The 25,063-nt window shown below is 46.3% G+C and overlaps 1 protein-coding gene across 2 annotated transcripts in view; it reads left to right on the top strand.

Annotated features, from left to right (window-relative positions):
- Positions 1 to 25,063, top strand: part of LOC140428126 (protein FAM124A) — a 68,021-nt gene that overhangs the window by 32,144 nt on the left and 10,814 nt on the right. For both annotated transcript variants that reach the window (XM_072514215.1, XM_072514214.1), the window contains one exon: positions 9,721 to 10,457. In XM_072514215.1, the coding sequence (XP_072370316.1) occupies positions 9,721 to 10,457 (737 nt within the window). The remainder of the gene's footprint in view (positions 1 to 9,720; positions 10,458 to 25,063) is intronic.

Genomic DNA, 25,063 nt, shown 5'->3' with positions numbered 1-25,063 from the left:
TATACGTGCATCAGCATTTTTTTGTTTCACACATACCGTGGAATTTACCCCATTGGTAGGTTCTATCTTCTTGGTAACTTGTAGTTTCATATCTGATATGGGTGACAGGGTAGAAATGAGATTGACATGCAGATCTACATCTTCAGCAATTTCACTACTAATAGTTTGTATCGGTGCTTTAGATAATGCATCTTCTTTAAATTGTATCTCGTTGGCGAATGATAGTGCACTAAAATCAGTGAACATACCGCTGAATTTGCTGATAATGTTCTCCGAGTCTTTGGAGTGTTGATCCAATCCTTTGTGGATGCTATATACCAACTGCACTGGACCTAATTCTTCATAGGGCTGATCACCTAATAATGAACCCAAGCCCTCGGATACAGTACAGAATGGGACGGAATAAACTGTGTTCTTCACCACCACACTCAGGTCACAAGCACCATAACATTTAATGCTTGAACTATTATAATCTCTCAGAGATATTTTGTGATTTTTTCTAATCAGCTGAATTTTTAGATTTTATAATGTTAAGTAATGGGTGAAGAGACATTCCAATTAGTTGTCTCATTTATGTTAAGTATCTAATAATTGACACTGATATGTAAAGGGGCTTCAGGTGGCCTTTGTGTCAGGTGATGTGATGAGAGAGTTTTATGCAGTGTCTTAAAGTGAAATAAAGGTGTTTGAGAAAAGGAGCAGAACCTTTGATTCTTTATACGACAGCAGCTAAACGTCTAACATACAAATCCGTCGTGCTAATTAAATTGGCTTTGGCACCAGTGTCTAACTTCAGTTGGACCACTGTACCGTTCACTTCAAGCGATAGCAGCCATTTGTCCTCATCAACAGCATATATTTTAAATGGAGCATCAGTTTGCATTTATTTAAGTGTTGGAGAATTTTTTGACGTCTCCAAAAAAATATTCTTCTCTGTTATTACTCCAACAAACAATAATGTTTCATCACTGGAGACTGTGTCTTCCACTGTGTTGACTGATCTGGGGTTGAGCTTACAGTAACAATTCTGAGCAAAGTGATTTTTTTCCTTTGCATCTGGAACAAAACTTGCCAAACGCTGGACACTACCTTAATTTGTGCCTTTAACCACATTATTTACACAGAAATACTTTGTCCTGATCTTGAACCTGTTTGTTGGTGGGCGAGGAGCTGCAGGAACTTTCCCGCCTTTTTTCGGAAGTGTCACGCCTTTTTGGAAAAAGGGCGGCAACCGGTGTGCTTTCATCCAAGAAGATGCCGCCATTACTGAGAAACATTTAAGAATGTTGTGTTGCTAGCTCGTGAGCCTGACAAATCTTAACTGTTTGTTCCAAAGACAGCTCTGATTCCCTCAGTAATGGCTCCCTCAGCTTATTTTCATTCACACCAAACACAATCTGGTCCCGAATCATGGAAGATTCCACTGCAGAAAAATTACAGGTTTTAGCTTTTACATTTAAATCTGTGATGAAATGATTCATGGACTCTCCTGTCTTGTAAACGTAATCTTAACACATAGCGTTCATAAATTTCATTCTTTCTGCGGCTGCAATGTTCATCAAATCTTTAAATTACTTTGTTAAAATTTTTACTATCTTCATCGTTTGCAAATTTAAACGTATTAAACACAGCAATTGCTTCGGGCCCTGCTGCTGTTAGGAGCATCGCTACCGTACGCAAATCTGATTGATCTCCTAAATTTACTGCAGTAAGAAACAGATTAAATTGTTGTTTAAACACACGCCAGTTGCTGTCCACATTATCTGAGACTCATTGGTGGCTTCAACGATTCCATGTTGTTAATTCATGCAGTCTGCAAAATGTTCAAATCTCTGTGGTCCTCGTGGCAGGCTTTCTTAGTGTTCAATACCATCCAATCCTGGTACCATGTAATGTTCTTGCCGGATGGCCTGATTTATATTACAAGAACACTTGTAGCTAAAGCTACAAATAATTTATTAACATTAACTGTTGGTCAAATATATACAAAACAACAGATGAATAACAGTACGAACATGCACAAGCAACCTCTCTCCCCAGCTCCCTAGTCAGTCTGAGATCACCTGACTCTAACATTCACTTATATAGTCGTGTGGACGACTGCCAAAGAAAGCAGTACGTGCGTTCCCCAACCGGAAACCATGGCTCAATCGCGAGATTGACTCTCTACTGAAGGACAGATCTGAGGCGTTCAAGGCAGACGACCCTGACCTATACAAGAAATCCAGGTACGACCTCCGCAAAGCCATCAGAGATGCCAAGACAGAATATCAAACCAAGCTAGAGTCACAGGTAGACTCTCGGCGGTTGTGACAAGGACTAAGCAACATAACGGGCTACAAAGCGAAGCCGAACAGTATCTCTGGCAGCAGCACACCCCTCCCCAATGAACTCAATGCATTCTATACTCGGTTCGAGCAGGTAACCAACAATCCGCTGTTGAGTGCCCCAGCAGCCCATAATTCATCCATACCCACCATCACAGCTTCCGAAGTCAGATTGGCCTTCCTGAAAATGAACCCTCGGAAGGCGACGGGCCCGGACGGGATCCCTGGTCATGCACTCAGAGCCTGCGCGGACCAGCTGGCAGAGGTATTCGCGGACATCTTTAACCTGTCCCTACACCACTCCGAGGTCCCCACCTGCTTCAAGAAGACCACCATCATATCGGTACCAAAGAAGATCCAGGCAACGTGCCTCAATGACTACCGACCAGTGGCCCTGACTTCAGTCGTAACGAAGTGCTTCGAGAGGTTGATCATGAAGCGCATCACCTCCATACACCCAGAACGCCTTGATCCACTGCAATTCGCATACCGCTGCAACCGGTCCACATCAGACACCATTTCCCTGGCCCTACACTCATCCCTAGAGCATCTCGAAAACAAGGACTCCTACATTAGACTCCTATTTCCTGACTACAGCTCTGCCTTCAACACCATAATCCCAGCCAAGCTCATATCAAAGCTCCAAAACCTAGGACTTGGCACCCCACTCTGCAACTGGATCCTCGATTTTCTGACCAACAGACCACAATCAGTAAGAATGAACAACAACGCCTCCTCCACAATAGTCCTCAACACCGGCGCCCCGCAAGGCTGCGTACTTAGCCCCCTACTCTACTCCCTGTACACACACGACTGCGTGGCAAAACTTGGTTCCAACTCCATCTACAAGTTTGCTGACGATACGACCATAGTGGGCCGGATCTCGAATAACGACGAGTTCGAATACAGGAGGGAGATAGAGAATCTAGTGGAGTGGTGTAGCGACAACAATCTTTCCCTCAATGCCAGCAAAACTAAAGAGCTGGTAATTGACTTCAGGAAGCAAAGTACTGTACACACCCCTGTCAGCATCAACGGGGCCGAGGTGGAGATGGTTAGCAGTTTCAAATTCCTAGGGGTGCACATCTCCAAAAATCTGTCCTGGTCCACCCATGTCAACGCTACCACCAAGAAAGCACAACAGCGCCTATACTTCCTCAGGAAACTAAGGAAATTCAGCATGTCCACATTAACCCTTACCAACTTTTACAGATGCACCATAGAAAGCATCCTATCGGGCTGCATCACAGCCTGGTATGGCAACTGCTCGGCCCAGGACCGCAAGAAACTTCAGAGAGTCGTGAGCACCTCCCAGTCCATCACACAAACCTGCCTCCTATCCATTGACTCCATCTACACCTCCCGCTGCCTGGGGAAAGCGGACAGCATAATCAAAGATCCCTCCCACCCGGCTTACTCACTCTTCCAACTTCTTCCATCGGGCAGGAGATACAGAAGTCTGAGAACACGCACGAACTGACTCAAAAACAGCTTCTTCCCCACAGTCACCAGACTCCTAAATGACCCTCTTATGGACTGATTTAATTAACACTACACCCTGTATGCTTCATCCGATGCCAGTGCTTATGTAGTTACATTGTATACCTTGTGTTGCCCTATTATGCATTTTCTTTTATTCCCTTTTCTTCTCATGTCCTTAATGATCTGTTGAGCTGCTGGCAGAAAAATACTTTTCACTGTACCTCGGTACACGTGACAATAAACAAATCCAATCCAATATACTAATGAGGATCCGAGTGGTCAGTCTACGTGGATGATCTGCTCCTCTACATCTCAAAACTCCCCAGCCAGAATGGAAAGGATTATGAAAGTCCAAAAGGAGTCCGGAGCTTTCTTGGATTACAAACGTAACCTGAGATAAAGTGAGATCTTCCCTGTGAACTGGCGGGGGAGAGGCAGAGCTGGAGGAACTGCCAATCAAACAAGCCAAGACCAAATTCCGCTACCTGGGGATCCAAATAGCCTACGACTGGACATGGATCCACAAATGGAACCTGGAAAGACTGGTGGAGTCTAGTGGAGCCTGGTAGGGAGAGTCCAGATGGTCAAAATGAACCTACTGCCCAGGTTCATTTTCCTGCTCTGATCTCTTCTGATCTATACCCCCAAAGCCTCTTTCAACAGAGCAGATAAACTAATTATGGCGTTTGTGTGTGTTTAGGGTTGGGGGGGGGGGGGTGGCCGAGGATCCAAAAGAAGGTCTACAAAGAAAAAGAAACATGAGAACCTGGTCCTTTCAAACCTGCAGTTCTACCACTGGGTGGCCACAGCAGAAAGAGAGGGAGGGGGTTAAGGAACTGGGAGCAGGGTGGGTGAAGGTGGAGGAGGGTTCCTGCATAGAATCATAGAAATTACATAGAATTTACAGTGCACAAGGAGGCCATTCGGCCCATCGAGTCTGCACTGCCCTTGGAAAGAGCACCATACTTAAGCCACGCCTCCACCCTCTCCCCGTAACCCAGTAACCCCACCTAACCTTTTTAGATACTAAGGGTAATTTACCGTGACCAGTCCACCTAACCTGCACATCTTTGGACTGTGGGAGGAAACTGGAGCACCCGGAGGAAACTCACACAGACACGGGGAGAACGTGCAGACTCCGCACAGACAGTGACCCAAGCCGGGAATCGAACCTGCGTCCCTGCCACTGTGAAGCAACAGTGCTAACCCCACAGCCAAACACTCCAGAAGCCCAGTGGTAGTAGCCATGCTCCGGACATGGTATCAAATGAGGCAACACTTTGCCCAACCATGGCCCAGATCTGTAACAACCACAGGTTTACTCCCGCAATAATGGACAATAGGTTTACTCCCGCAATACACGGACAACAGAGTTGCGACCTTCGGGGAATTCACAGAGATTTCCAATTGCAAAAGGAAACAAGCTAAGAACATAGATATCTAGGAATACAGGTTCATGGCTCCTTGAAGACGGAGTTGCAGGTGGACAGGGTGGTGAAGAAGGCATTCAGCATGCTAGGTTTTATTGATCAGAACATTGAATACAGGAGTTGGGACATCTTGTTGAAGTTGGACAAGACATTAGTAAGACTACACATGGAATACTGTGTTCAGTTCTGGTCACCCTATTATAGGAAGGATATTGTTAAACTAGAAAGAGTGCGAAAGAGATTTACGAGGCTGCTACCAGGACCTGATGGTCTGAGTTATAAGGAGAGGCTGGATAGGCTGGGACTTTTTTCCCTGGAGCGTAGGAGGCTTAGGGGTGATCTTATAGAGGTTTATAAAATAATGAGGAGCATAGATGAGGTAGATAGTCGACATCTTTTCCCAAAGATAGAGGAGTCTAGAACTAGAGGGCACAGGTTTAATGTGAGAGGGGAGAGATACAAAAGAGACCAGAGGGGAAATGTTTTCACACAGAGGGTGGTGAGCATCTGGAACGAGCTGCCAGAGGCAGTGGTAGAGGCAGGTACAATTTTGTCTTTTAAAAAGCAGTTAGACAGTTACATGGGCAGGGTGGGTATAGGGGGACATGGGCCAAATGCAGCAAGTGGGACAAGCTTAGTGCTAGAAACTGGGGATCATGGACAAGCTGGGCTGAAGGGCCTGTTTCCATGCTGTAAACATCTATGACTCTATGACATTCAGGTCAAAAGCTTCCTCTGTAAGGGAACAACGACGTACCCCCGGATACCAGGGCACTCATTAGTTGAAGAAACGCTGGACGGGGGTGACCTAAGGAACGGAAACTGTGGGAACCTGTATGGGCGCCTGTTGGAGGAGGTACACTCCTGCCTGACGAGACAAGAAACAAATGTGAGGAGGAACTAGGCATAGAAATAGGGGGAGGGCTCTGGATTGAAGCATTGCACAGGGCAAACACCACCTCCACATGCGTAGGGCTGAGCCTAACGCAGCTAAAGGTGGAGCACAGAGCACACCTAACCAGAACCCGGATGAGTAGGTTCTTACTGGAGGTGGAGAACAAATATGAATTGTGCCAGGGAGGCCCAGCCAACCACACCCACATGTTCTGCACCTGCCCCAGACTTACCAGGTACAAGACGAGCTTTTTCGAGGCAATGTCCAGGATTATGGAAGTGAGGGTGGAGCCATGCCCAAAAGTGGCAGTCTTCGGGGTCTCAGACCAGCCAGGACTCTTCATGCGGGTAAGGGCCCGATGATCAGATGATCAGGAGGGTGGTGCTCAAGTGGGAGAGGCAAGCAGGGGGCTTAGCCTTGCTAAACTTTCAATATTACTAAAGGGCGGCTAATGCTGAAAAGGTGCTGCAGTGGTGCGGGTATTCGGAAGAGCTTTGGGTCCGGGTGAATCAGAGTCTGCGAGGGAGGGCAAGCCTGGAGGCATTGGTAACACCTCCGCTCCGGGTGTTGCCGAAAAAACACTTGACTAACCCGGAGGTAGTAGCCATGTTAAAAATTTGGAAACAGCTCCGTCAACTTTTTAATTTAAAAGCTGCGTCAAAGATAGCTCCCATCTGTGCAAACCACATCTTCGAGCCTGCAAGGCTGGATGTGAGGCTTACGAAGCAAAACGGCCACCGATCTTCCTTTTGTTGGGGGCTAGCAGGCAGGCAGCGTAGAGCTACCCGGGTCTAGCTGCCGATACTGCCCGAGAATTGCCGGGTCCGTGGGCGCGCATGTGCATGGCCGCGCGTGGACCCGGCCTGCAAAATAGTGCCCCCCCTTTGGCTAGCTCGCAAACCCCGGACCACCCCCCACCAGTGCCCCGAGCCCCTGCCAGAGTCCCCGCTGCCCGCAGATCGGCTCTCCCCCGACTATAACGTGGTGTGGTGCTGGACTCAGTCCGCAGCTGCCACACCACGTTCCTGACAAATAATAGCATGAAAGACCCAGGCCGTCGGGAACTCGGCCTGTTGGGGGCGGAGCATCGGGGGGAGGTGAGGCCATCGATACGGCGCGCGGTGTACTCCTAGAGTACGCCGCTTTGGAAGTGGCAGAGCACCGCGAAAGCGGCGCCGCCCCAATTTCGTTGGAAATGGGAATTCTCCAGCCGATCGCCGAACGAGATTTCGGCGTTGGTGACCGGAGAATCCCTGCCAGTGTTTCGAGCACACCTCACGCCAGTTTTTCAATGGGGTGGAGGATACCTGCCATCGTCGTTCTTGGAGGCTGGCACACCACCAGCACATGTTCTAGTCGTGCTCAAAGCTGGCTTCTGGAGGTCCTTCTGTGAGACTATGTCGGCAATCCTGAACATTGGGTTGGAGTCTTGCCCTCTGGTAGTGATATTTTGGGTTTTGGCTGTGCTGGAGCTCCGGACGGGGTCGGGGGCAAACGTTCTGGCCTTTGCATCACTCGTAGCAAGGAGGTGGATCCTCTTAGGCTGGAGTTGACTACACCCCAAGCGTCTTAGCGCACCTGAGTGACCTGATGGAGCTTTTACACCTCAAGAAGATCAATTTAACGGTGAGAGGGTCGGTGGAAGGGTTTTACCGTAGATGGCGGTTGTTTATAATGTACTTTTTGGTTACTGTTAGCTGTTGGGAGGGGGGATAGGGTGGATGGGGGTGTTAAGTTTATATTGCTGGGGGGGGGGGGGGGGGTTATTACTGTTTTTGTGTGCTGTTGTTTGGTTTTTGTAAACTTTGCATAAAAATTGTTAAAATTCAAATTAAAAAATTTCCAAAAAATTAAATTAAATTCAATATGTGGATGAAGGAAAATGACAATAAAGTTATATGGGAACAGGGCAGTTAAATAGGATTGGGACAGTTTGTTACTGCGAACAGTGTTATGGTCCGGTTCAGGACTAGTAACATATGTTTACAGTATACAAAGTTTGAAATCCCAGTTATCTACTAGGAGGATAAAGCCGCAAGATTTCATTGTTTTAAATAGCAAGATAATCTACTATACAAAGTCAGAAAAGTAAAACAATTTACAATGTCTAACTTATACTCGAACATTGAGAATTAACATGAGGTATATATGAATTAACAGGTAAATTGTTGTTGAACATACCACACTGCATCTTAAATGGAAAATGCAACCAAGACAGATCCCATGGATTTTTCAACAACCTAGCCAGATGTCAGTGACCACTGTGAGTCACAATATGTCATTAAAATTTTGTCTCCTTCACGAGGGATTAGGCTCTTCACTTTTGAAAATCTAGGTTCGGAATTCCCTTAAAAACTACTTTGACTCAGACTGCCTCAATAATTGCACATGTCCTGATGACTCAATCTCTTTTGGGACTGCATTCCATGATATTCACAAAGCTGCACGCCCACCTCTAATCACCAGCACACTTCTAACTCTTTTGCAGACCGTTAGCTTCACTAAGCTGTCTTCTCTGCGAGCTGCACACTGCACAAGGTCCAAACTGCAACTAACCACCTCTCTCAGCAAGCACACAGATAAATTGAAACCAGAGAACCGTCTCAATCTCCACCCTTAGGTTCACTGAATGCTTTTAAACTAATATAAGTACAACTCCTAAAACAAAACATTTCTCTGGACGGCGCTTCTTTACAAGCAGTTTGGATGTCACATGTACAACTCTCTAACTAAGTAAGCCTACCTGCTGTTTTAGAATCTTACCTTTCTAGCTGTAACCCCTGTCAACATGGTTGCAATTTTTTAAGTGTAATAGACTCCAAGCTGCTTTAGTTGCATTTGTCCCATTTTTCTGCAGTTAAACTTTAATCTTCCCAGAACTAAAATTTGCCTCTAAAATATTACCATGAAGCATGAATGAGATATCCATCACAAGGGTAAACATGGATAGGTCTGTGGATTCGCACTTTCTGTGCTATAACCTCTATGTCTTTAAATGCTGAATCAACCCAATATTGCTATTGAGATAACACCAAATTGAGAATGTTTGTATACAGAATTTATTATTCCAGTCCTGCAAGAAAGGTTGTTATCTCAATACTGACAAAGACGCAAGGTGGATTTTCAGGGTTTTCTCTTTTACGAACTTTTATGATGTTTTGCGCTGGCTTTCCTCTGGGGATTGGATTTTCAAAACCTGTGTGCCATTCTCCCTGATCTTATTTCTAAGTGCTCTCACAGTCGGCACACTTATTGCTTCAGTCCAGCCGGTCTGTACAATTGCTTATCCAATTGCTCCAAAGAGTGGATTAATCTAAGACAAGGTAACATAGGTAAGATGAAGTGTTCAGTGAATTGTTGCGATTTGGAATGTATTGCCTGAAAAAGTAGTGGAAGCAGATTCAAAAGTAACCTTCCTAAGGGAATTAGATGGATAGTTGAAAGGGAAACATTTGCAAGGCGAGCAGGTGAGTGGAACAAAGCACAGCCAGCCCAGGCGCAATGAGCTGAATGGCTTCTTCCTGTAAGGTTCTGCTGTGCCAATAACTCTAATGTCTTTCCCTTCTCGTCCTTTCTCTATGTGCAGGTGAGCTGTCCTTGGAGGACGTGCCGGATCCCTTCCTGGTCACCATGCACATCATCACCAACCCAGGAAACTCAGCCACCCTGCAGCGAGCAGTCGACAGCCTCATAACATGGATCAACCCCAACTTGCGACTCTTCATCGCCTCCGAGCACGGCTCCTCACAGCTGATGAGGACAGGCAGCGGGGGCAGTGCTGCCCACCTGGCGTTGGCTGTGATTGTCTTCGTCCATGAAGAGTGTGAGCAACGGATTTCGCAGCTCCATGAACATTTCCTCCATCCCCCGTGGCAATACCACCACACCGAGTGTGTTAAGGGCAGGATTCTCCCTTACATGCCCAGGAACCAGGACTTCTTCACTTTGGCCAATCAGACGGCTCTCTGGGCTGTCAGGCAGGTGCACTATGGGAAAGAGATCATCCGCTTCACCATTTACTGCAGCCATGACAACTTTGTTGACATGGTGCGGATGTACCAGCTGATCCTGAGAAGAGAGTCATCTAAACGGAAGTCTGACTTTGTCTTCTTCACTATCTACTCCAACACAGAGGTTGATATTCAGCTGTCACTGAAGAGGCTCCCAAAGGGTCAGTGCCCCACCCCCACCGAATCAGCCCTGCTCGAGTTCAGAGTTCACAACATTGGACACCTCATCCCACTCCTGCCCAATCCCTGCAGTCCAATCAGTGACTTGAGGTGGCAAACGGAAGACTCTGATGGCAACAAGCTCCTGTTGCAGGTAATACCTCCCTCTGCTGCAAAGTGGAAGGAATTGCTAGGGTCGGGGGTAACATGTTCATCCCCCTTGCCTATGTAATAATAATAATAATCTTTAATGTCACAAGTAGGCTTACATTAACACTGCAATGAAGTTACTGTGAAAAGCCCCTAGTCGCCACACTCCAGCGCCTGTTCAGGTACACAGAGGGAGAATTCAGAATGTCCAACTCACCTAACAAGCACGTCTTTCGGGACTTGTGTGAGGAAACTGGAGCACCCGGGGGAAACCCACGCAAACACGGGGAGAACGTGCAGATTCTGCACAGACAGTGACCCAAGCCGGGAATCGAACTCGAGTCCCTGGCACTGTGAAGCCACAGTGTTAACCACTGTGCTATCGTGCCGCAAACCTTCTTAAAGGAAGAGTGGGGTTTCTAGCTCCGATAAAGCTCCGACTGTTTTGGATCTGTTTCAGCGATATGAGGAGCTGCTGGCTCCTCAAATGTCTGTGTTTGTCACACTGTCTGCAGCCCCAAGAGCTATCTTCTCATAGGAAAACCTGTCACCAGCTCAGCACGCCGCTGAGGTGCAGCTGGCAACACAGGATGTGCCCACACAGCCACTTTACCATCAGAAGCAGCCTGGGTCTTGCGGGAGCCCCATGCAAAAGGCTCAGTTTGGGGAGGGGGAACCTACAGTTTGCGAGAGATAATATTAAATACTAACCGCTTACCTCTGTGTCAAATTCAGACAGATAGCACCTTGGAATTAGATAATATAAAAAATAATTAACACAATGAGCAGGGGATCAGCTATTACTGTTCAAGCTTGTCAATCCTCCAGGATTGCTAGGGAGTCTCTAGGAATTAAAGATTAAACTCTGGATGCTGCTGGGAGTGACAACAAAGAGAAAAATCGCAATGGCATTCAAAAAAATCTATTTATTGAGCAGTGGTAGGACAAATGGCTGAGCGAGGCAGGACGGCCACATGATACAAGCTACAGGGGCCAGGTTTACTGTTTCTACTTTTTGGGCATGGTCTCTTTCCCCGTGTTCATCATCTCATTCTCAAACCAGCTCAGTGTTTCTTTTTTTAAATAAATTTAGAGTACCCAATTCTTTTTTCCAATTAAGGGGCAATTTAGTGTGGCCAATTCACCTATTCGGCACATAGATCATAGAATTTACAGTGCAGAAGGAGGCCATTCGGCCCATCGAGTCTGCACCGGCTCTTGGATAGAGCACCCTACCCAAGGTCCACACCTCCACCCTATCCCCATAACCCAGTAACCCCACCCAACACTAAGGGCAATTTTGGACACTAAGGGCAATTTATCATGGCCAATCCACCTAACCTGCACATCTTTGGACTGTGGGAGGAAACCGGAGCACCCGGAGGAACCCCACGCACACACGGGGAGGATGTGCAGACTTCGCACAGACAGTGACCCAAGCCGGAATCGAACCTAGGACCCTGGAGCTGTGAAGCAATTGTGCTATCCACAATGCTACCGTGCTGCCCTGTGCTACCCATTTCTTTTGGGTTGTGGGGGCGAAACCCACGCAAACACGGGGAGAATGTGCAAACTCCACACGGACAGTGACCCAGAGCCGGGATCGAACCTGGGACCTCAGCGCCATGAGGCTGCAGTGACAGCTCAGTGTTTCTGCCTTCAGACTTGGAAATGTCCAGCTTTGACATTCCTGTTATCCACCTGCTGTATGGACTCATTCAGACACTGCGCCAAATAAAGAGAAAACAACCTCAACACATTTTCAGTGGAAAAAGATGCATGTAAACATGTAAGACAATTGTAACTAGCAAGTTGGGGGGAAGGGAAGGGTAAAGCTATGGACAGTATAATGGTTAATGGAGAGCAAGGCAGCAGGTTAAGTGACATTATTATGTAGAGATATGGGTTCAAAGACAAGGAAGATTAGGTGAAAGGGTAAGAGGAAAAATAATTTGCAAAAGGTTACTGATCAAGGTGTTAGGATTCATAACAAAGACATAAAAAAACAGTATAAGTGTACTTTACCTGAATGCTCGTAGTATACAGAATAAGATGAATGAGTTGATGGCGCAAATCATCGTGAATGACTATGATTTAGTGGCCATTACTGAAACATGGTTAAAAGATGGTCACGACTGGGAGTTAAATATAAAAGGGTATCAAACTATACGAAAGGATAGAATGGACGGTAAGGACGGTGGTGTAGCTTTGTTGTTTAAGGGTGGCATCCGGGCAATAGTAAGGGATGATATTGGTGCTATGGAGGACAATGTAGAATCAATTTGGGTGAAAATCAGGAATAGTAAGGCGAAAGAAAAGCTATAAAGAAGAGTAAGGTAGACGATGAAAGTAAACTGGCTCAGAACATAAAAGCAGACGCTAAAAGCTTCTACAAATATATAAGACTAAAAAGAGTGGCTAAGGTAAATATTGGTCCTTTGGAAGATGAGAAGGGAGATTTAATAATAGGAGACGGGGAAATGGCTGAGGAGCTGAACAGGTTTTTTGGGTCAGTCTTCACAGTGGAAGACACAAATAACATGCCAGTGACTGATGGAAATAAAGATATGATAGGTGAGGACCTTGAGATGATTGTAATCACTAAGGAGGCAGTATTGGGCAAGCTAATGGGGCTAAAGGTAGACAAGTCTCCTGGCCCTGATGGGATGCATCCCAGAGTGTTAAAAGAGATGGCTAGGGAAATTGTAAACGCCTTTATTAAAATTCACTAGACTCTGGGGTGGTCCCAGAGGATTGGAAAGTAGCAAACGTGACACCACTGTTTAAAAAAGGAGGTCGGCAGAAAGCGGGTAATTATAGGCCGGTAAGCTTAACTTCAGTTGTAGGGAAAATTCTGGAATCTATCATTAAGGAGGAAATAGCGGGGCACCTGGAGGGAAATTGTCCCATTGGGCAGACGCAGCATGGGTTCATAAAGGGTAGGTTGTGTCTGACTAATTTGGTAGAATTTTTTGAGGACGTTACCAGTGCAGTAGATAACGGGGAGCCAATGGATGTGGTATATCTGGATTTCCAGAAAGCTTTTGACAAGGTGCCACACAAAGGGTTGCTGCATAAACTAAAGATGCATGGCATTGAGCGTAAAGTGGTAGCATGGGTAGAGGATTGGTTAACTTAACAGAAAGCAGAGAGTGAGGATAAATGGGTGTTTATCTGGTTGGCAACCTGTAACTAGTGGGGTCCCTCAAGGATCAGTGTTGGGCCCGCAGTTGTTCACAATTTACATAAACGATTTGGAGTTGGGGACCAAGTGCAATGTGTCAAAGTTTGTAGACGACACTAAGATGAGTGGTAATGCAAAAAGTGCAGAGGATACCGGAAGTCTGCAGAAGGATTTGGATAGGTTAGATGAATGGGCTAGGGTCTGGCAGATGGAATTCAATGTTGCCAAGTGTGAGGCTATCCATTTTAGGAGGAATAACAGCAGAATGGATTATTATTTAAACGGTAAGATGTTAAAACATGCTGCTGTGCAGAGGGACCTGGGTGTGCTGGTGCACGAGTCGCAAAAAGTTGGTGTGCAGGTGCAACAGGTGATTAAGAAGGCTAATCGAGTTTTGTCTTTCATTGCTAGAGGGATGGAGTTCAAGACTAGTGAGGTTATGCTGCAATTGTATAGGGTGTTGGTGAGGCTGCATCTGGAGTATTGTGTTCAGTTTTGAACTCCTTTCCTGAGAAAGGACATATTGGCACTGGAGGGAGTGCAGAGGAGATTCACTAGGTTGATCCCAGAGTTGAGGGGATTAGATTATGACGAGAGGTTGAGTAGACTGGGACTGTACTCATTAGAGTTTAGAAGGATGCGGGGGGATCTTATTGAAACATATAAAATTATGAAGGGAATAAATAGGATAGATGTGGGCAGGTTGTTTCCACTGGTCGGGGAAAGCAAAACTAGGGGGTATAGCCTCAAAATAAGGGGAAGTAGATTTAGGACGGAGTGTAGGAGGAACTTCTTCACCCAAAGGGTTGTGAATCTCTGTAATTCGTTGCCCAGTGAAGCAGTTGAGGCTCCTTCTTTAAACGTTTTTAAGAAAAAGATAGATACCTTTGTAAAGAATAAAGGGATTCGGGGATATGGTGTACGGGCCGGAGAGTGGAGCTGAGTCCACAAAGATCAGCCATGATCTCATTAAATGGCAGAGCAGGCTCGAGGGGTCAGATGGCCTACTCCTGTTCCTAGTTCTTCTGTTCTTATATGAGCTCACATGAGCTCACATGATGGTGGTAGAGTGGTAAATTACTGGGCCAGTAAGCTAGAGGCTTGAATGGTCTGGAGGCAGAGTTTAGATCCCGCCATAGTAACTGGAGGAATTTAAATTCACGAGTAGATCTGGGATAAAATGCTATCCTTGATTAATACTTACCATGAAACTATAGGATTGTTTGCCAGCAATGCTTACATCCCAAATATAAATTGATGCATTCACAACTCACAGATACACTGAACTCCATTCTATTACACACACACATACACACTTCTGCGCTCACACATGTACAAAAATTTACACCTCCACATGTAGGGTGGGCCTTTTGCCCTTCCCACTGGTAGACCAGACGATTCCGCCAAAGGTGATTCCCGTACAGCAGGTTCCTGGGGGGCAGGACGGGCAAACCATACAAAACGCTGTGAACAGCAGTGGAACCAGACAACCCGGACAATTACAAACTACCTCCGCGGCCAGAAATCTGGTGTAGATTTGTTGTAACATACCTTCAGAAATTTACGAACAGTTAGTGACTTAGGTGCCCATATTCTCAAATCACTACATGCTAGCCCGCAGGTAATTAAAACAAAAACAATTCACATGTTTTTTTCTCTCTTGGAGTTTGGAATACTGAAGTGAGGACTCAGTGGTGCAGATGTATAGAGCTCAGGTTAGACCCCATCTAGAGAACTGCATTTGGTTTGGGCACTGACCCTCCTGTAGTTCGATTAACCTTAGAGGTGGGGGGGGGGGGGGGGGGGGGGGGCGCAGCTTCACCAGAGTGACACAGGAGCTTAAAGGGTTAAATTATGAAGCTACAATTGGTTTGCCTTCCCTCGAGTTTAGAGAGTTTAGGGATGACCTCAACTGAATAGTTTAAAATGATTAAGGAATGCCGTAGAGTCGTAGAGTTCTACAGCATAAAAATAAGCCCTTCGGCCCATCGTGTCTGTGCTGGCCATCAAGCATGTATCTATTCTAATCCCATTTTCCAGCACTTGATCCATAGCCTTGTATGTTATGGCATTTCAAGTGCTCATCCAAATACCTCTTGAACATTCTAAGGAGTAGGGTAGACAGAGGGGAACTGTTTGTCCTGATTGAGGAAGCTGGGTCTGGGGAACACGGTAGCACAGTGGGTAGCACTGTTGCTTCACAGCGCCAGGGTCCCAGGTTTGATTCCCGGCTTGGGTCACTGTCTGTGCGGTGTCTGCATGTTCTTCCCGTGTCTGCATGGGTTTCCTCCGGATGCTCCGGTTTCCTCCCACAAGTCCCAAAAGACGTGCTTGTTCGGTGAATTGGACATTCTCCCTCTGTGTACCCAAACAGGTGCCGGAATGTGGCGACTAGGGCTTTTCACAGTAACGTCACTGCAGTGTTAATGTAAGCCTACTTGTGACAATAAAGATTGTTATTAGAACAATAAGAGATTAGCCATTAAGAGTGAAATCAGGGCGTGATTTTTGACACCAAACGTGGTAGAAATCTTTAAGTCTTTTTCTCAGAAGACTGTAGATGTTGTAGGTCAATTGAACATCTCAAGACGGATCAATAGATTTTTGTTGGGTAGGAATATCAAAGGATACGGGGCTTAGGCAGATCAATGGAATTGATATACAGATCAGCCGAACAACAGTGTAGGTTCAAAGGGTGGAATGAAGGAAAGCTTTGCACTTATTGTAGACTTAATGATCTCAGGAAATCCCAAAGCGCTTTGCAGCCAATGGAGTACTTTTGAAGTGGAGTCATTGGTTGTAAATGTAGGAAAATCAGCAACATATGTGTGCACAGCAAGATCCCAGATATGGCGATTTGATAACATCCAGATAATCAGCTTTTGTGATGTTGATGGAGGATAAATATTGGCCAAGATACCGAGCTAGGCTCCCCTACTCTTCCTGAAATAGTGTCATGTGATGTTTTACATCCATCTTAGAGAGCAGATGGGGAACTCGCTTTAAAGTCTCAACCAAAAGATGGCATCTCCAACAGTGCGGCACTCAGTGAGTACTGCACTGGAATGTCTGTGCTCAGTACATGATCTGGAGTGGGATTTGAAAGCAGAACCTTTTGACTCAGGCGAGAGTGTTAGCAACTGAGGCCCACAGCTGATGCTACTGCTGTGTTACTGGACAGGAATCACATCTGCAAACATTGGCACCACAGAAGGGTCACAACACAAAAGTGTTGCATGTCTGGTTGCTGCTGTGCAGCTTGCCTGCCAGATTTAAGGGAGGCTGTAGCCTTAAAATGGTCAGGGGGTGGTGTCCTCGGCTGCCAAAGAAGGCAGCTGGTCATTGTCCTCACCCAGCTTATCAGCAAATGGTCAATACCAACCACCATTCAGTAAAAACTTAGTGTCCTTTTTATCTGATAAATGTTCTACTAGCATAGCGATGCTTAATAAAAGCTATAACAGAAATATTTCAGTAACCCAGTACGCTGCGGCATGGCCTTTTGATAACAGCTTTAAGTCGTTGTTAAGTCTCTCTGATGTCGCTCTTTGTTGACCGAGTGATTGAGTGGCCAAGTAAACAAATGGTCTTTGTTTTTCAGTCAGTAGCCATTTCATATGGATTTAGAGCACTTTCTCTCTGGCACACACACGAGTGGGGGATACCAGGCTGTGCTAGGTCACCCTGAGTGAGGTAATAGGCTTTAAAGGCTTTGGCTCTACAAGAGAACCGCTTTATACATCACGTAGTGCACACTTAGCACTGACCGCCTTCCACAGCCAAGCTAAGCAAAGTCCCAATTTTGAAATGGGAACCATTTCTCAATCAACGCGCTTGCCAGAAGGTATTCCAGTGGGAATCTGTCCTCTCCCATAGGGAAAAAAGAATTCGGAGCAAATCAGCACACAAAGTAAAGGCATGATCTCAATATCGCCTGTAAAATGGCACAAGCCATTCCTGTAGTGGACTGGTAGGTGAAGGGACAGTAAAAGGACAGTGGACCTCAACCCACAGAACAAGACAGCAGTATATATCGGGTCAATTTGGAACCCATTCAATTTGGCTAGGAAGACACCAATGGAAGATAATAATCATTGGGAGAAGTTTTTGCCCATGCAATATTTGCCATAATTTTTAAAAGACCAACTTTAACATTGACTCAAAGTCGATTGGAGGCAATACCAGTTACATTTGTGAAGGAAATAAACTTGCGTTATATGTCTTTCACCACCTCAGGATGGCCGATAGCACTTCACAGCCAATGAACTGTTTTTCAAGTACCATTATTATTGCAATGTAGGAACTGCGGCAGTCAATTTACACATAGCTCAATCCCACAAACAGCAGTGTAATAATGACTGCATCATTTGTTTTTTTAGTGATGTTTGGACAGAAGGAAACTCCTTGCTCCTCTTCACATAAAGTCATGGGAACTTTGATGCCCTCCTGAGAGGGCAGATGGGAGTCCAGATTATCTGGAAAAAGCACTTCTGATAATGCAGCACTCCCTCAGTACTGCTTTGAATATATTCAAGAGGCGGCTGGATATAGCACTTGGGGGAATGGGATCAAAGGCTATGGGGAGAAAGCAGGATTAGGCTATTGAGTTGGATGATCAGCCATGATCGTGATGAATGGCGGAGCAGGCTCGAAGAGTCAAAAGACCTTCTCCTGCTCCTATCTTCTATGCCCAAGAGGATAAATCAAAAAGGGCGGAAATTATATTACAGAGTTCTGGTCAGACACCTTCTCCAGTTTCGTGTTCAGTGCTGTATACTGTATTTCAGGAAGGATATATTGGCTTTGGAGGGCTGTGCAGATTTACCAGAATAGCATTGGAGCAAAAAGATTATGAAGATGGATTGCATAAACTAAGCATTTGAAGTTAGATCATTAAGAGGTGATCTGATTGAGGTATTTAAGATACTTAATAGGGTAGATAGAGAGAAACAAATCTCTCTGACAGTAATTCCTGAACTAAGGGTCATAACCTTAAAATTAGAGCAAGGTGGTTCAGAGCCACATCAGGAACACTTCCTCGCTAAGAGGGTGGTGGCAATATGGAACTCTCTGGAAAAAGCTGTTGAGACCAGGGGTCAACTGAAGTTTCAAAACTATGATTTGAAAGATTAGGCAAGTGAGGGATACAGAATCGAGGCAAGTAGATAGAGTTAATAGCCAGGATCTAATAGAATGGAGTAACAGACTCAAGTGGCGGAATGGCCTACTCGTGTTCTGATCACTTTCTCAAAGGGCTACAAGGAATCAAACCCTACTACACTCTCAGAATCCTCCTCAACAGAGCGGGCAGCAACTGTGCATAGTGAGAGCTGCAGATATCCAACTTGACTCTGTGCTTTATGGATGGCTCTAATTCTACTCAGCCTTGTCACCTCAAGCAGCATCTACATATGTGGTGCCCATGTCTTTAGTAATCTTGAATACTTTGATCAGATCACTTGTTGTGTTTTTCACCTTCGCCACTTAGGCAATAAAACTGGCAGAGAAGAACATCTGAAACAGAAACTGGCCAATGTTCATTTCACAGCAATGACAAACTCTTGGTATTAGATCTGTTGTAATAACTCAGTGATGTCCGAAGTGAGGTTTTTGTGATTCAGGCGAGGGGGCAGGAGAGGAGACTGGGGGAGTTGCCGTTCAGAGTGGAGGGAGGGAGTTTCCGTTAATTGGGAATTCAGGTGGCACGGGGATGGGAGCATTTGCATAAATTAAATTTGACCTGGCTAGTTCAACAAATGAAGGAGGACTTCCGGAGGTGGGACATGCTCCCGCTGTCACTGGTGGGGAGGGTACAAACCGTAAAAATAACGGTCCTCCCGAGATTTCTGTTTGTTTTCCAGTGCCTCCCTATTTTTATACCAAAGGCCTTTTTTAAGCGGGTGAATAGGGTGATCTCTGGTTTTGTGTGGGCGGGTAAAACCCCACGAGTAAAGAAAGTGCTGCTGGAGCGGAGTCAGGGGGGGGGGTGGCTGGCACTGCTGAACTTTAGTAACTACTACTGGGCGGCAAATATAGCCAAGATTGAGAAGTGGGTAGTGGGGGAGGGGTCGGTGTGGGACGAGTAGAGGTGGCCACCTGTAAGGGCACAGGTTTGGGGGCAATGGTAACAGCTCCTCTGTCATTCTCGCCGGCCCACTATTCCACAAGCCCTGTGGTAGTGGTGGCTCAGAGTTTGGGGGCAGTGGAGGAAGCATATGGGAGTGGAGGGAGCGTCGGTCTGGGTTGCAGCTTGTGGTAATCACCGGTTTGTTCCGGGAGGCTGGATGGGGGTTTTGGGGGAGGTCAGAGAGCAGGGATTGAGAGGCTGGGGGATCTATTTGTTGATGGGAGCTTTCCATGTTTAGAGGATTTGGAGGAGGAGTTTGAATTGTCGGGAGGGAATGGGTTTCGATATCTGCAGATAAGGGATTTTGCACAAAGGCAGGTTTTGACCTTTCCGCTTCTACCGTCACAGGGGATACAGGACAAGGTAGTTTCTGGAACGGGGGTGGGGGAGGTGAAGGTTGTGGATATCTATAAAGAACTCATGGAGTGGGTGGAAACCCAGATAGGTGAGCAAAAGTGTAAATGGAAAGATGAGCTGGGAGGGAAGGTAGAGGCGGGTCTCTGGGCGGATGCTCTGAGCAGAGTCAACACGTCATCATCATGTGCCAGGCTCAGCCTGATACAATTCAAGGTGGTTCACCGGGCACACATGACGGTGGCCAGGATGAGCAAGTTTTCTTGGGGTGGAGGACAGGTGTGTGAGGTGGGCAGGAGGGCCCGCAAACCATGTCCACATGTTTTGGGCATGCCCGAAGCTTAGTGGATTCTGGCAGGGATTTGCGGATGTCATGTCCACGGTGCTAAAAACAAGGGTGGCGCTGAGTCTAAAGATGGCGATGTTTGGAGTGTCGGAAGATCCGTGAGTCCAGGGGGCGAGAGAGGCTGACATTTTGGCCTTTGCCTCCTTGGTAGCCCGGAAACGTATATTGCTAGAGTGGAGGGACTCGAAGTCCCCAAAATCAGGGATTTCGTTTAGCGACATGGCTGGGTTTCTTAGACTTGAGAAAATTAAGTACGCCCTGAGAGGATCAACGTTAGGGTTCGTTCGGAGGTGGCAGCTGTTTATCGACTTCTTCGGAGAAAACTAAACTGTCAGCAGATTCAATAAAGGGGATGGGCAAGGGGGGGGGGGGGGGGAGGTAGGGGGGAGTTAGGCTATTCTGTGTCTAGAGTAGGCGGGAACAATGGGAGATGGAGGGATGGGTTACGTACTGAACTACGTTTACATCTGTATTTTTATTTATTGGTAGAAAACCATAAATGCCTTAATAAAATTGTTTTTTTTAAAAACTCAGTGATGTCCGGCCAGGGCTCATCCTCACGGCCCTTCACTGGAGTCCCAGTGAATCTCATCCTCACTGCCCTTCACTGGAATCCCAGTGGATCTCATCCTCACTGCCCTTCACTGGAATCCTAGTGGATCTCATCCTCATTGCCCTTCACTGGAGTCCCAGCGAATCACATCCTCACTGCCCTTTACTGGAGTCCCAGCGAATCACATCCTCACTGCCCTTTACTGGAGTCCCGGTGAATCTCATCCTCACTGCCCTTCACTGGAATCCCAGTGAATCTCATTCTCACTGCCCTTCACTGGAATCCCAGTGAATCTCATCCTCACTGCCCTTCACTGGAATCCCAATGAATCACATCCTCACTGCCCTTTACTGGAGTCCCGGTGAACCTCATCCTCACTGCCCTTCACTGGAGTCCCAGCGAATCACATCCTCACTGCCCTTTACTGGAGTCCTGGTGAATCTCATCCTCTCTGCCCTTCACTGGAATCCCAGTGAATCTCATTCTCACTGCCCTACACTGGAATCCCAGTGAATCTCATCCTCACTGCCCTTCACTGGAATCCCAATGAATCACATCCTCACTGCCCTTTACTGGAGTCCCAGTGAATCTCATCCTCACTGCCCTTCACTGGAGTCCCAGTGAATCACATCCTCACTGCCCTTCACTGGAATCCCAATGAATCACATCCTCACTGCCCTTCACTGGAATCCCAGTGAATCACATCCTCACTGCCCTTCACTGGAATCCCAGTGAATCACATCCTCACTGCCCTTCACTGGAATCCCAGTGAATCTCATCCTCACTGCCCTTCACAGGAATCCCAGTGAATCACAACCCTTTGGGTGAAGAAGTTCCTCCTACACTCCGTCCTAAATCTACCTCCCCTTATTTTGAGGCTATGCCCCCCTAGTTCTGCTATCCCCGACCAGTGGAAACAACCTGCCCGCATCTATCCTATCTATTCCCTTCATAATTTTATATGTCTCAATAAGATCCCCCCGCATCCTTCTAAACACCAATGAGTACAGTCCCAGTCTACTCAACCTCTCGTCATAATCTAATCCCCTCAACTCTGGGCTCAACCTAGTGAATCTCCTCTGCACTCCCTCCAGTGCCAATATGTCCTTTTTCAGATAAGGAGACCAAAACTGAACACAATACTCCAGATGCGGCCTCACCAACACCCTATACAATTGCAGCATAACCTCACTAGTTTTGAACTCCATCCCTCTAGCAATGAAAGACAAAACTCGATTAGCCTTCTTAATCACCTGTTGCACCTGCACACCAACTTTTTGCGACTCGTGCACCAGCACACCCAGGTCCCTCTGCATGGCAGCATGTTTTAACATCTTACCGTTTAAATAATAATCCATTCTGCTGTTATTCCTCCCCAAATGGATAGCCTCACACTTGGCAACATTGAATTCCATCTGCCGGACCCTAGCCCATTCACCTAACCTATCCAAATCCTTCTGCAGACTTCCGGTATCCTCTGCACTTTTTGCTTTACCGCTCATCTTAGTGTCGTCTGCAAACTTTGACACATTGCACTTGGTCCCCAACTCCAAATCGTCTATGTAAATTGTGAACAACTGCGGGCCCAACACTGATCCTTGAGGGACCCCACTAATTACAGGTTGCCAACCAGAGAAACACCCATTTATCCCCACTCTCTGCTTTCTGTTAGTTAACCAATCCTCTACCCATGCTACCACTTTACCCTCAATGCCATGCATCTTTAGTTTATGCAGCAACCTTTTTTTGTGGCACCTTGTCAAACGCTTTCTGGAAATCCAGATATACCACATCCATTGGCTCCCCGTTATCTACTGCACTGGTAACGGCCTCAAAACCTTCTACCAAATTAGTCAGACACGACCTACCCTTTGTGAACCCATGCTGCGTCTGCCCAATGGGACAATTTCCCTCCAGGTGCCCCGCTATTTCCTCCTTAATGATAGATTCCAGCATTTTCCCTACAACCGAAGTTGAGCTTACCGGCCTATAATTACCCGCTTTCTGCCGACCTCCTTTTTTAAACAGTGGTGTCACGTTTGCTACTTTCCAATCCTCTGGGACCACCCCAGAGTCTAGTGAATTTTGATCAATTATCACTAGTGCGTTTACAATTTCCCTAGCCATCTCTTTTAACACTCTGGGATGCATCCCATCAGGGCCAGGAGACTTGTGTACCTTTAGCCCCATTAGCTTGCCCAATACTGCCTCCTTAGTGATTACAATCATCTCAAGGTCCTCACCTATCATATCCTTATTTCCATCAGTCACTGGCATGTTATTTGTGTCCTCCACTGTGAAGACTGACCCAAAAAACCTGTTCAGCTCCTCAGCCATTTCCCCGTCTCCTATTATTAAATCTCCCTTCTCATCTTCCAAAGGACCAATATTTACCTTAGCCACTCTTTTTTGTCTTATATATTTGTAGAAGCTTTTACTATCTGCTTTTATGTTCTGAGCCAGTTTACTTTCATAGTCTACCTTACTCTTCTTTATGGCTTTTTTAGTAGCTTTCTGTTGTCCCCTAAAGACTTCCCAGTCCTCTAGTCTCCCACTACTTTTTGCCACTTTGTATGTTTTTTCCTTCAATTTGATACCCTCCCTCACCTCCTTAGATATCCACGGTCGATTTTTCCCCTTTCTACCGTCTTTCTTTTTTGTCGGTATGAACCTTTTCTGAACACTGTGAAAGATCGCTCGGAAGGTTCTCCACTGTTCCTCAACTGCTTCACCATGAAGTCTTTGCTCCCAGTCTACCTTAGCTAGTTCTTCTCTCATCCCATTGTAATCGCCTTTGTTTAAGCACAAAACACTAGTGTTTGATTTTACCTTGTCATTCTCCAACTGTATTTTAAATTCATCCATATTGTGGTCGCTCCTTCCAAGAGGATCCCGAACTATGAGATCATTAATCAATCCTGCCTCATTACACAGGACCAGATCTAGGACCGCTTGTTCCCTTGTATGTTCCATTACATACTGTTCCAGGAAATAATCCCGGGCACATTCTATAAACTCCTCCTCAAGGCTGCCTTTACCAACCTGGTTAAACCAATCGATATGCAGATTAAAATCTCCCATGATAACCGCTGTACAATTTCTACATGCATCCGTTATTTCTTTACTTATTGCCTGCCCTACCATCCTGTTACTAGTTGGTGGCCTATAGACTACTCCTATCAGTGACCTTTTCGCCTTCCTATTCCTGATTTCCACCCAAATTGATTCAACCTTGTCCTCCATAGCACCAATATCATCCCTTACTATTGCCCGGATGCCATCCTTAAACAACAAAGCTACACCACCGCCCTTACCGTCCATTCTATCCTTTCGTATAGTCTGATACCCTTGGATATTTAACTCCCAGTGCCAGTGGATCTCATCCTCACTGTCCTTCACTGGAGTCCCAGCGAATCACATCCTCACTGTCCTTCACTGGAGTCGAAGTGAATCTCATCCTCACTGCCCCTCACTGGAATCCCAGTGAATCTCATCCTCACTGCCCTTCACTGGAATCATAGTGAATTTCATCCTCACTGCCCTTCACTGGAATCGTAGTGAATCTCATCCTCACTGCCCTTCACTGGAATCGTAGTGGTTCTCATCCTCAATGCCCTTCACTGGAGTCCCAGTGAATCCCATCCTCACTGCCCTTCACTGTAGTCCCAGTGAATCTCATCCTCACTGTACTTTACTGGAATCCCAGTGAATCTCATCCTCACTGCCCTTCACTGGAATCCCAGTGAATCTCATCCTCACCACCCTTCATTGGAGTCGTAGTGAATCACATCCTCACCGCCCTTCACTGGAGTCGCAGTGAATCTTATCCTCACTGCCCTTCACTGGACTCCCAGTGGATCTCATCCTCACTGTCCTTCACTGGAATCCCAGTGAATCTCATCCTCACTGCCCTTCACTGGAGTCGCAGTGAATCACATCCTGACTGTCCTTCACTGGAGTCCCAGTGGATCTCATCCTCACTGTCCTTCATTGGAGTGCCAGTGGATCTCATCCTCACTGTCCTTCACTGGAGTCCCAGCGAATCA

The sequence above is a fragment of the Scyliorhinus torazame genome, chromosome 8, assembly GCF_047496885.1.
Source record: "Scyliorhinus torazame isolate Kashiwa2021f chromosome 8, sScyTor2.1, whole genome shotgun sequence".
Taxonomy (NCBI): domain Eukaryota; kingdom Metazoa; phylum Chordata; class Chondrichthyes; order Carcharhiniformes; family Scyliorhinidae; genus Scyliorhinus; species Scyliorhinus torazame.
The sequence above is the reverse complement of the archived record's forward strand: the minus strand, read 5'-3'. Positions and strand labels throughout refer to the sequence as shown.